This window comes from Musca vetustissima, unplaced genomic scaffold (assembly GCF_032173495.1).
Source record: "Musca vetustissima isolate MV318-11 ecotype Yass unplaced genomic scaffold, APGP_CSIRO_Mvet_v1 utg7535, whole genome shotgun sequence".
Classification (NCBI taxonomy): Eukaryota; Metazoa; Arthropoda; class Insecta; order Diptera; family Muscidae; genus Musca; species Musca vetustissima.
Genome location: NW_026877045.1, coordinates 169825 through 182778, shown reverse-complemented (window position 1 = coordinate 182778; position 12954 = coordinate 169825). Strand labels below are relative to the sequence as shown.

The following is a 12954-nucleotide window of genomic DNA, read 5'->3' as shown; positions in this document are numbered from 1 at the left end:
GGTGTTATATATAGTCCATATATAAGTCTTAAATCCCCGGCCGAAGGCCGGCTACACAAAAAATATAATATTTAGAAGGATTTTCTGCCGCGTTAGCCGGTGTTGGCATCTGTCCATAGGTGAAAGTCTTAAATCCCCGGCCGAAGGCCGGTCACCCAAAAAAATATTCCATTTAACAAGAGATTCTGTCGCGTAGCCGGTGTTGGTATCTGTCCATAGCTCCCAGAATAGTCTTAAATACCCGGCCGAAGGCCGGCTACACAAAAAAATATTCTATTTGCAGAAAGTTTGGCGTTAGCCGGTGTTGGCATCTGTCCATAGGAAAAATGTGTGGCCGAAGGCCGGTCAAAAAAAACTTTTCTATTTAACAAGAGATTCTGTCGCGTAGCCGGTGTTGGCATCTGTCCATATATCTTTCGGAGAAAGTCTGAATAAATTTTCGTTTCCGAAGGCCGGCTACACAAAAAACATTCTATTTATAAGGAATTTCTTTCGCGTATGTTGGTTCTGTCCGATTTCATGTTAATCCCCGGCCGAAGGCCGGTCACCCAAAAAACACCATGCTATTTTAAAGGAGATTGCATGGAAAGATTTTCCTTGTTTTTATAGGGTTCTAAGGCCCATATCTTTTGATCCACAACAGATACAGCCACATATCGCACCATTTTGGAAAGGGCAAATTGTGGTCTATGGTTTGAGATAACCCCATCATATTACCACTCAATGGAAAGGTATTTTTATACCCTTTAAACTGATACCCATATTATATTAACCGGATCCGTAGTACCGGATATAACCGGGTACCCGTAACCGAACTTCCGGGTCAAATAACCGGGTAACCGGGTACGTCCCCCAAGAAAAAAAGATATCCCCATAATTAGGGTAAAAAAACCTACCTCTGGAAAAAATTTCAGAAAAATTTGATCGTTTTTACTAAACTAGAGTTGTTCCGAGATGAGTATAAATATATAGCATAGAAAATGTGGAATATTAAAATAAGATAATTATGAAAGGTGTTGATAAAAGTGAGACAAAAATTCACAAATGTTTTTTTTTTTAATTTTATATACAGATCTCTGCAAAAAAATGTATGCTCATTAATTGATTTTCAAAATTTATTTTAATGAAATTTATGCTATTTTTATTGCCACAACTGTGTGTTGTTTATCGTAAATAATGGCCAATATCTAAATATTCGTAATTTGTCGTATAACTATATTTAGAATCATCAATGAATCCGCCTATAATGCAAACAACGTACTCAGCGAGACAGAGAGACAAACAATGTCCCGCCAAATGTTTAGAATGAATTTGGCGGCAAGTCGTTTTTTTCTTCTATTTGTTTTTATTTGTTACACAAAACATTTTAGTGGGTAATGTAAACAAGTCTACGTAAATATTATGATTTCGGAATTATTCTAAATATCTAAATATTTGTGTGCAAACAATAAATTGTTAATTATTTTAACAATCAAGGAAAGTAGTAAAGTCGGACTGTGCTAATCGGACAAACTTCAGTATACAATTTACATAAAATCGACCGAAAATATATTAGGTTGGGGAAAAAGAAATCCATTCTGAAAATGTCGATAAAATGGGAGAAATTATCGAAGTTGATCGGCACGTTAGTTGTCGTAACCCAGGAGGTAAAAATCTACCATAAACCATTTACACAAAGCTGGATTCAACAAGAAGCTCAATGTTTGGGTGCCATACCAATTAACAGAAAATAGAATGGATCGAATCTTTATCTCGTACCAAAGGATTATCGTCTTTTTCTTGCACTGCAAACTTTCTTTAATGGTAAAAAATTGGTATCTAGGAATTACTACAGCTTGTTGCAAATAAAGAGCAGAACTTCTATGAGAAAGGCATTATGAAGTTACCACTAAAATGGCAACAAATCATACAACAAAACGGTACATTCCGAAGCATGATAAATTAAATCCTATAGTTCATCTACAAATAATGGATTTCTTTTTCCCCAACCTAATATATGTAAGCTATATGTAAATCTTAACCGACTTTCATGAAACTTAACACACATCATTCTGGACTTAGTTCAGTACGCTATACTAAACTTCTTGCAAATCGAAAGAAATATAAGAGCTTCGGACGAAAATATATACAAAATATATATGGGAGCTATATTTAAATCTCAACCGATTTCAACGAAACTTAGCACACACCATTCAAAACTTAATTAACTATGTTATGCCAAATTTCGCGCAAATCGAAAGATATTATGGGCTTTGGTGCACCATTTACATAAAATCGGACGAAAATATATTTGGGAACTATATGTAAATATGAATCGATTTTCACGAAACTTAACACACATCGTTCTAGACTTAAGGCGGATTAAGTCGGATTTTTTAAAGATTCTTTTTTCAAGGTTCACCAAAGGATTGAAATGTTTAAAGAATAGTTTTTTTGTCATCTAACGTACCCAGGATTTTATTTCGAGGGGCCCGCTGGTTCAAAATGCAAATGCATTGCAAAAATGCATTTTTTGTATGAAAAAAAAACTCTGGGCAAAATTCCCTGTGTATGTCCCTGCTCCTCACTTGTGGTAAAGGATATAATTAAACAATTTTCTATAGAAAATCATCTTGATAACAACTTTTCTTTCGGAATTAATACCAATTACAATTTTTCTTTAGATAATCTCTCTCGCTAACAAGATTTATTTTATTTTATTTTAGTTTTTTTTTTTTATATTTAATAAAAGTATTTAAATATTGTGTGCTTAGATATATATATATATATGTTATTTGCTTTGCTATTTTCCTTTTGTTTTTTAAAATCTAACAACTACAAAAAAACACATGTTAAGGGCATTGTCCCAAAACACAATCAAATTAAATGCTTGTCGAACAAATAAAAAACCCATAAACAAAACAAAAATATATTTTAATCTATTATTTCTTAATGTTTATATATGTGTAGGTATGTTTGTTTTGTGCAAAATTCTATTGATAAAGCTTATATCAATTTATTTGAAAATCCAAAACTGTTCAATGTCCGTTTGCATTTAATTTGTATTGATACAAACTTTATATATATAAACATAAATTTATGCATGTGCAAACTATACATATTTATATATAAATTTATAAAAATACATATGTTTATATTTTTAAATATATGTATATTTAGAAATAAATTACGTATTTTATTATGCTCGAGAAAGAAGAAGGTGGCACTAGACAACAACATATTTTGTTTGTTTTATCACGAATCATAAAATGCATTTGATAAGAAAAGAGGGGGTGAGCAGAGAAAAAGGATTATAAAAAAAACACCCGGATACAGATAAAGCATTTAAGGGAAAGGTAACTAACAACTGAACCATGGAAGATTTAAATTAAAAAATGTTATAGCCGGTATTACTTATAAAATTTTTTTTTAGATTGTATGTAATTGTTAATATTTTCCACTGTAATATTACAATGAAGTTTAGAAATAAATATACTTCTTATAGGAGTAACTACTATTAGTCACCCGAAGCAAAATACCTTGTCACAATCATAGACTGTGGAATAGGAACGGGCGAAGAGAGGGCGGATTGCACTCTATGCTTGCAAGAACTCCATTGGGAAAAGCTGGGGGCTAAAACCATCGACTATGAACTGGTTGTACAACACGGTGGTTGGGCCCATCCTTTCCTATGGTTCTCTTGTTTGGTGGCACTACTTGCGCCATAAGTTGACATCCAGCAAACTATTCAAAACTATTCAAACGATTCTAATAACTGGAGCCACGAGAAGCTGCTCAGAACACAATGCTGAACTTAAAGCCTCTGTGTCTCAGCATTAAGTGTCAGGTAGAGCGTAGTGTCCTAAGGCTTCATGAACAAAATCTATGGCGAAATTGTACCTACGGGCATGGATATATCCTGAACGAACTAGGTATGACATTGGATCAACGCGTAAAACTAACGAACTGGGTATGACATTGAACTAATGCGTAAAACTAAGCGACTATATATCACCAGTCCTGAGATTTGACGATATAGATGTCGTTATCCCTAGTATAGACGACTGGAACCGTAGTAAACCTCCTCTGGACGGTCTGGCTTTTTATACAGACAGATCCAAGATGGAAGAAGGTACAGGGGCTGGCGTCTACTGTGAAAGACTAGTCCTTAAGCTTACCTACAAGCAGGATAGCAACTGTTGTGTTTTCCAAGCTGAAATCTTTGCTATTTGGAAGGCAGCGAAATTGATTAAAAGTCTGGATGCAGAGATCGTTGAACCGGTCACTATCTTTGTGGATAGTCAAGCGGCTCTTACAGCCATCAAATCCTGTAATATCAAATCTGAGGTCGTCCTCGAGTGTAGACCAGTTTTGGAAACATTAACTTACAGCTATCGGCTATGTTGGTTTCCAGGATATCGTGACATCATGGGTAATGAAAAAGCACAATAATTAGCTAGACGAGGATCTCAATCTACAAATCTAGCAATCGATTGTTAAATCAAACCACCCATCTGTCATCTTTTATCGGAACTTTGAGGCGTTCTTCGACGAACGAGCCAATGAACTCTGACACAACGAACCTAGGTGCAATGTATCAAGATCTATTTGGCCGACTCTGTCAACCAAGAGAACAAACTCACTGTTGAACCTGAGCAAAGCTGAAATTAGAGTAATGACAGGAGTCATTACTGGTCATTGCAATATCAGGGCCTTTATCAGTAAATGGGACCATGATGTTACGGATTACTGCAGACACTGTGCTGACGAGAGGGGGAGACGGAGACAGTTGAGCATCTCCTATGTCGCTATCCAGTTCTTATATACAGACTAGCAGATTCTCACTTTCCACTGTCTCTAAGCTTCTTTTCAACTATGGAACCTGCTTTAATCTACAACATCATTTGAAACCGAAGTGGTTAGGAAAGTGCAACCTTAGCTCGTACTATGTTTTTCTGGAAGAAGATATATGTGGGAGCTATATCTAAATCTTAACCCATTTTCAGGAAACTTAACACACATCATCTTAGACTTTATTCAGTGTGCTATACCAAATTTCGTTCAAATCGAAAGATATATAGGGACTTTGGTGCACCATTTACCTTAAATCGGAAGAAAATATATATGGGAGCTATATCTAAATATGAACCGATTTTTCCCAATTTCAATATGGTTCGCCAAATTTCTTCCAAATCGGATCATAAATGCGAATACTAGGACGAATCACAAAAATACTAGGACTGACAGGCGGACATGCATAAATCCACTCAGAAAGTGATTCTATGCATATTCGCAAAAGGAACCTAGACCCATAGTTTCCATATGCCTGTTACAAACATATGCACAAAGACATAATACCCTCTGTACCACAGTGTAGTGAAGGGTATAACAAGTACCGAATATTTAGCATTCGCTCATATTCACATGATTTATATATGTTTGTATATATGTACAAACAGGTATGCAATATGTCTGCAACAATAAAATTCTTATCAAATTGAAATACAAAAAAAAAAAAACGAAAAACGAAAACATAAACATAAAAATCCAATAACAACACTCACCTGTTAACAGCGGCTGTACTACACCATTCTGATTCATGCGGCCACGATCCATAAATTGTCCCGCCGTATTACTGCAACTTAATTCACGGTCACTCATATTGTTGTTGTTTTTGTTATTTTAGTTGTTGACAACTGCGACAGTACACACACTCTTAATTGTCTGTGTCGTATTATTGATGATGATAATAATGAATTTTTACACTGGCGTCTTGATAATATTTTTTCTTCTTCGATTTTTTTACAAATTATTCAAATTCAATTTTTTTTAATATTCTTGTTGCTTTCTAAATGGAGAAATGATAATAAAAAACAAACTAATTTATTTATTTCCATACAATTCTTAATTTAATTTCTTTTTATTCCAATAATAAAAAAAAAATCAAAAATTCTACAAAAAAAAAATTAAAACGGGGAATGATGTGACAAAAAAAATCACTCGTTTTTCCATCAATTCACAATAAAAATTTTTAAATATAAAAAAACAGCACACAAACAATTCAATTAGTAACAAAATAAAAAAAACTATGCGAATCGAATTGAATTACGACCGCCGTCGTTCACGAACACGTAAATTCATTACTGACCCACACTACCACCACACGTCGTCGTCATCCACACCACACAACGTTCCAGTTCAGCATACGATCACAAACTGATTTCAGTATTTTCAATACAGTTTTCTGTTTTGCTTCAATGTCACCACGACGACACCAAAACTCTCCTCAAGAGGCAAGCAAAAAAAATACCTACATACATACATTCATACAACAACAATAAATAAAAAATAAATATTGAAATAAAAAAATCGGACAGATAGACGACAGATCTTTCTCTTTTTTTAGCTTGTTTGTGGCTTATTACAAAACGAAACTCACTACGAAATAAACGAAATTGTTATTGTTGTTGTTGTTTTTTTTTTTTTTGCACAAAACAGATTAGAATCGCGTACAACAACAACAAAAAAGTACAACAGCAGAGACAAGCCCGCGAGCTAATACAGCTTAGTAGCTATGGACACCAGCAGAAGTAGCAATCGATTATAATATAACACAGTGGGGTCTAAATTAAATTGGACGAAAATATATATGAGAGCTATATCTAAATATAAACCGATTTTCTCGAGTCTTAACACACATCAAAATTCTAGACTTAGTTCAGTACGCTATGTCAAATTTCGTGGAAATCGAAAGAAATGTAGGTTCTTTGGTGTACCATTTACTTAAAATCGGATGAAAATATATATTGGAGCTATATCTACATCTGAACCGATTTTTAAGAAAATTTAACACACATCATTCTAGACTTAATTCAGTACACTATGCCAAATTTAGTGTAAATCGAGATATACAGGGACGTTGGTACATCATTTACATTAAATCGAACGAAAATATGTATAGGAGCTATATCTAAATCTGAACCGATTTTCGAGAAACTTAACACATATCATTATAGACTTAATTCACTACACTATGCCAAATGTCGTGTAAATCGAAAGATATATAGAAGCTTTGGTACTAAAATCGGACGAAAATATATATGGGAGCTATGCTAAATCGGAACTGATTTTCATGAAACACACATCATTCTAGACTTAATTAAGTACGCCATAAAAAATTTCGTGCAAATCGAAAGATATAAAGGAGGAGAGCTATATCTAAATCCGAACGGATTTTCATGAAACTTAACACACATCACTCTAAAGCCAATTCAGTACGCTATGCCATCGTGCAAATCGAAATAAATATAGGGACTTTGGTGCACCATTTACCTTAAATTGGTCGAAAATATACATGGAAGCTATATCGAAATCTCAACCGATTTGAATACATAAATTTGGAACTACTTCAGTACTCTGTGCAAAATGGTGTGCCAATCGGCCTAAAATTGACTCTTTGGTACACCATTTACCTAAAATCGGACGAAACTATATATGGGAGCTATATCTAAATAGGAACCGAATCCAACAAAACTTGACATACATCAATCTGGGTCTAATTTAGTACTCTGCGCAAAATGTTGTCTCAATCGGACAAATATTGGCAGTATTGTGCTCCATTTACATAAAATCGGATGAAATTATATATGGGAGCTATATGTAAATCTGAACCGATTTCAACAAAACTTGGCATGTATCAATATATACCTAATTCAGTTCACTGTGCAAAATTTTGTCTCAATAGGACAAATATTGGGAGTTTGGTGCACCATTTACCTAAAATCGGACGAAATTATATTTGAGAGCTATATCTAAATCTGAACCGCTTTCCAAAAATCTGGCTTAATTCAATACTCTGTGCAAAATTTTGTCTCAATCGGACAAATATTGGAACCATGGTCTATCTCGATTCTTTTTGCCTGTTACTATCATATGCACAAGGACATAATACTCTGTACCACAGTGTGGTGAAGGGTATAAAAAATAAACCTACATTTGGATTTACTTATAAATATATAAAACCAGTGAGCGGACCAGGGGCCGACCATATGATACCCTACCCAACTTCCACGAAAATCTAACTTTCTTTGGTTCTATATTCGGAGCTTGGGCAATATTTCGCGATATTTGAACCCCCTAGACCGAATAGAATTCAACAAATATTACTCATGTTCAGTACAGCCCTTCTAATTGGTTGTCCAGATTCCCTTCTACGTGGCTTGTGTTGTGATGTTTGTCTTATAATTTTAGCCTATAGATCGACTCGAAAAAGCACAAAAAATTAAATTGTCGGTCCAATTCATCCCAAAATTATTATCTGATTATCACCGAAAATTATAGATGTTGTCCTTGACCTTGGATATACCATCAACTTCTCCGGTCTATGTCTTTCAGAGGTAAATATATATGCTATAGAATACAATTGTTGTAATTTTTCAAAGTCGTTAATACGACCGTACCAAATGTTTGGTCCTAATCAAAAAATCTTAGGATCTTTATATAAGGAACATAGCAAAGAAGTAGATCTATGTCGACTATGTTTACCAAGGATATTTTGCAACCCACAAGCCACAGGGAATAGTAAATGACATTCACTTTTGAGGGCGAATTTTTGTAGCACATGGAAATATAGATCCCCAAAATTCTAAGACAATAGTCCGACAGCTGTTAAAATTATTCCAGTAATAGCTCATTATATTGTTTACAAGCATACAAAAACATTTTGGTGAGAATTTTCCAGAAAAAAAGTTTTTCGTGATGGAATTTAAGCGTCATAGTGTGATTTCTTTATATTTGCCTGGAAAACCACAAGTGGCTAACGTTAGAACACTCCAGCATTTAAATGTGAATAAATCTTTTGTGTCTCCTACCATCGCTCGTTATAGTGATACTGGTAGCGTAGCCTGACGCCAAGGAATTGGACGGAAGAAATCAGCAACATCAGCAGAAATGGTTCGAAAAATAAAGAAGCGATATGATCGAAACACGCGTCGTATAGGCCGGAAAATGGCTCGTGAACATATTCCATTCGGCGAATATTGAAAAGCCATTGAAATTCAAAAAAGTGCAAGAACTTACACCGCACACACAGAAAGAAAATAGACCAAAAGAGCTAAAGAGTTGCTTCGCTTAGCCGAAAGTGGTGAACTGCCGAATTTGGTTTTCTCCGATAAGAAAACATTCGTTGTCCAGCAGTTTGTAAACATACAAAATTATCGTGTTACGCTTGCCGTAAATTATCGCTTAATTTCCACCAAAATCTCCGGATACCAATCCGTTGGACTATTGTGTCTGGAGTATTTTGGAAAGTAAGGTTCGCACTTAAAAAATACCAAAGTGTTGATCACCTCAAGCAAGCGCAGAGCAACATTCGGGCAACCATAATTCGTGCCAACGGTGACCAATTCGAACAAATCTAAACTTTGATCCTATTTCCGACATTATTTGCTTTCATTCAATAAAATTAAAAAATTAAAAATTATGGCGTTTGACTTTGTTGCAGTTTTTTATCTCACCCTGTATCAAATCGCAGCCAATTAGGTTGCAAAAAGTTTCCAGGAACCCTAAAAATACCAGAATTTAATAATTAATTAGAATATCTACATACTAGATATTATCTGTCTGTCCCTCCGTCTGTTGAAATCAGGATCGAGATCGCAATATTTATGATAGAGCTCTAAAATTTTGCACACACATTGCAAGTACTCCTAGGATGTTTGGTATTGCAAACGGCATATATCGGTTCACGTTTTGGTGTAGCCCCCATATAACAGTAACCAACCAGACCGATTTTCTAGTCGAATTGCCTTTAATTTGGCATTATAGGTTTTTCTTTAAATAACACCAAATTACCGTACCAAAAATTATTAATATTTTTTTTAATTATTTTTCTATTATTTCGTTGCCCAGTGTAAAAAACAACATATTTTATTTATTTATTTTTGCGACACACATTTGTCCTTTTAATAAAAAATAAACATATTTTTTATTATGTGATAAAAAAATATAAACTTTGTTCTTAAAAAGAAGCCAGCAGTTGGACTGATGTAGACAGACCCATTCGTACCTTTTCTAAGAAGGAGATTATACATAACTATTATTTTATTATAAAACAACAACAACATCATAAGTGATAAAAAAATTGTTTACAATTCGAAATCATGTCATGGATACACCACTTGGTGGTTTAATAAAAATATGACATTTTCAAGAAGTTCAAACATTATTTGCCACCTATTACGAATTCATGCTTAGAATTATTCAATTGACTCTATGGAAAACTTATAATCAAATCTGTTTAAAAAATATAGAGAAGCTCGAGCAAGTCTTCTGCTAAAAAAAGCATCAGAAAAATTTCGGTCTATAGAAAACATTCAGAAGATCGTCTGTTAAAAGAAGGCCACGTATATAATGCAGATCTTTAAAATGCCTCCAAATAATATTCTGTCCATAGAATACCTCAGAAATGTATTGTGCCCATAGAAGGCCATCGATATACATATAATATTCCTTGAAAGGTTTCATAAAAGTAGCATAACAGGTTTCCTATCTCTTCAAGTGATCCAAAAAATGTTCGTCACTATCACAAAAAACAAAACTCTCCTATCACTGTTTCTACAGGAAAACTGTGTAACTACATGCAAACTATTCTGCCGCAGATATTCCAATCAGTGCACAAAGTAAATATTCAATATTGACATAGGTCAGACAACAACAAAAAATGAACAGATTCGTTTTAAAATATATTCTTTCTTTTATTGAGAAGTGGTTGTGTCTTTGTTTTTTATTTTTTGTTTCTATCATTCGATTCGAGGGAACGTGAGATTTTTCAAAAATTGGTATTCAATTCTGGTAACTCATTTGAATTTAAATGTAACACATAATATGAATAATGTTAATTGTAATGATCGTTACGTAAATACAATGAAAAATATTCTTTAAAAAATCCACGCCGTGTGTGGCCTTTGAAAAAATATTCTTTAAAAAATTGTTAAAAGAATATTTGAAAAAATATTCTTTTAACAATCCACGCCTTGTGTAGCCTTTGAAAAAATATTCTTTTAACAATCCACGCCTTGTGTAGCCTTTGAAAAAATATTCTTTAAAAAATCCACGCCTTGTGTGGCCTTTGAAAAAATATTCTTTTAACAATCCACGCCTTGTGTAGCCTTTGAAAAAATATTCTTTTAACAATCCACGCCTTGTGTAGCCTTTGAAAAAATATTCTTTTAACAATCCACGCCTTGTGTAGCCTTTGAAAAAATATTATTTAAAAAATCCACGCCTTGTGTGGCCTTTGAAAAAATATTCTTTAAAAAATCCACGCCTTGTGTGGCCTTTGAAAAAATATTATTTAAAAAATCCACGCCTTGTGTGGCCTTTGAAAAAATATTCTTTAAAAAATCCACGCCTTGTGTGGCCTTTTGAAAAAATAATTTTTAAAAAATCCATGCCTTGTGCCTTATAGATATCCTTGAGGAAATATAAATCCGTGAAATTCCGTATAAGTTTTAAATCCATACAATACTTTTTTTTGGCGTATTTGATACTTTATTATTTATTTTTTATCTCTTGGTTTCTCTTTGATAAATTGGAACAATATTCAAAACGTTTCTTAATACATTTGTTTTTTTTTTTTTTTTTTTGGAGATTCTCGGTTACTCTATGTGTGTATGGGTGTAGAAGTGTGTGCGTTCTTGTGTACATTTGTAGTATTTTGTTCATTTGGCTGGCATCCTTCGATAGTTCTTTCCTTAATCTTTACATATTTTCGCTGACATTTCCTGTAACGGTTCCAACTCCTTGCTCGTTATCAAATCAAACTCCTGGACAAAATAATAGAAATGCTTATAGCACGTATTGACATGCGCCTCAGCTCCAATGCTAACAATACGATCGAAATGATGTATATAGACATGGACAAACACCCGAAATAGTCGCGTCAATATCTTGCGACTCAACGCCGGAAATGTTTTCGGAAATGGTACATCGGTGGATACGGGAAATACGGCCTCATTATTGATCTGGGCCTCAGCCCAATCCATTAACATTTCGATATATTTGGGAGCTGGTAGCGATGTGGGTTTTTTGTAATTTTCCGAATCGGCCCATAAATATTCATACCGTGAACCGCCACTCATTGTCGGGCAGGTGGTTTCGTTACAATATTCCGAGACGGTGCCATAAATGAGATTTATACGATTGAAAAAATCAACTACATGCACCGCAATCCAGTCATTGAGATTTTCCCCTTCCGGTAGGCATACAGCTTGTCGTAAATTAATACCCGATTGTAGACTGGCCTGTGCCTGCTTGTGCAGAGAGTAACGTATTGTACCGGCTGTGAAGCGTTTCTTTGGCCTAAAGGTTTTACCCTTTTGAAAGAATTCTAAAAAGCCATTTAATGCCATGGTTTCTTTGGGTTGGATTAGATTTCTTCGCTAGGGGGGTTTCGGATACTTTAATGGATCCTCATTCGAAATCTTTAGAGAGAGTGAGGGAGATCAATGTTTCGATTTTATGTGTCTGTTTGTCTGCCTGCCTCTGTGTTACTGCTAAGAAATGCCAAAAAAGCCACTGGAAATAAAAAGCGGGTAGAGGTGGTTTGGTTTAAATATGAATCACAACAACAAGAATAATAAATCTTCTTCTTCAAATCTATATGTTAATGAATTGCAAACTATGTTGTATACAACACCCCTCACCACCACCACCACCCTTCTCTAGATATGTAATCACCACATACTCTTGAGTGTAGGAATTTATTATCGGTGTCGTGATGTGTGACAAAATATAGAATTTACGGTTCAATGGCATTGTTTTGTTTTTTTTTTTATTTTCGCAGCAGCAACTTATCGAAACAGAAAGTGTTTTGGTCAGAATTATGTTTGAAATGGAAGCTGAGGCCGGGGTAATGACTAGTTTTAGAAACCAAATAACATATCTATATATAGATACAATTTACTGAAACGTTGT

At 34.3% G+C, this 12954-nt stretch overlaps 2 protein-coding genes across 2 annotated transcripts in view; both read right to left on the bottom strand.

The window, feature by feature from the left end:
* Positions 1–5644, bottom strand: part of LOC133321541 (nicotinate phosphoribosyltransferase) — a 28312-nt gene extending 22668 nt beyond the window's left edge. The window contains exon 1 of the mRNA XM_061530626.1: positions 5544–5644. Coding sequence (XP_061386610.1) covers positions 5544–5640 — 97 coding nt within the window. The 5' untranslated portion in view covers positions 5641–5644. The remainder of the gene's footprint in view (positions 1–5543) is intronic.
* A 6087-nt stretch (positions 5645–11731) lies between these two features.
* On the bottom strand, positions 11732–12389 carry LOC133321542 (MOB kinase activator-like 3). Its single transcript, XM_061530627.1, has one exon. The coding sequence runs from the start codon at positions 12387–12389 to the stop codon at positions 11733–11735; it is 657 nt and encodes a 218-aa protein (XP_061386611.1). The 3' UTR covers position 11732.
* Between the last annotated feature and the right edge of the window lie 565 nt (positions 12390–12954).

Excerpts from the sequence above, each read along its gene's own strand:
- LOC133321542 (XM_061530627.1), bottom strand. The coding sequence starts at position 12,389 with ATGGCATTAAATGGCTTTTTAGAATTCTTTCAAAAGGGTAAAACCTTT.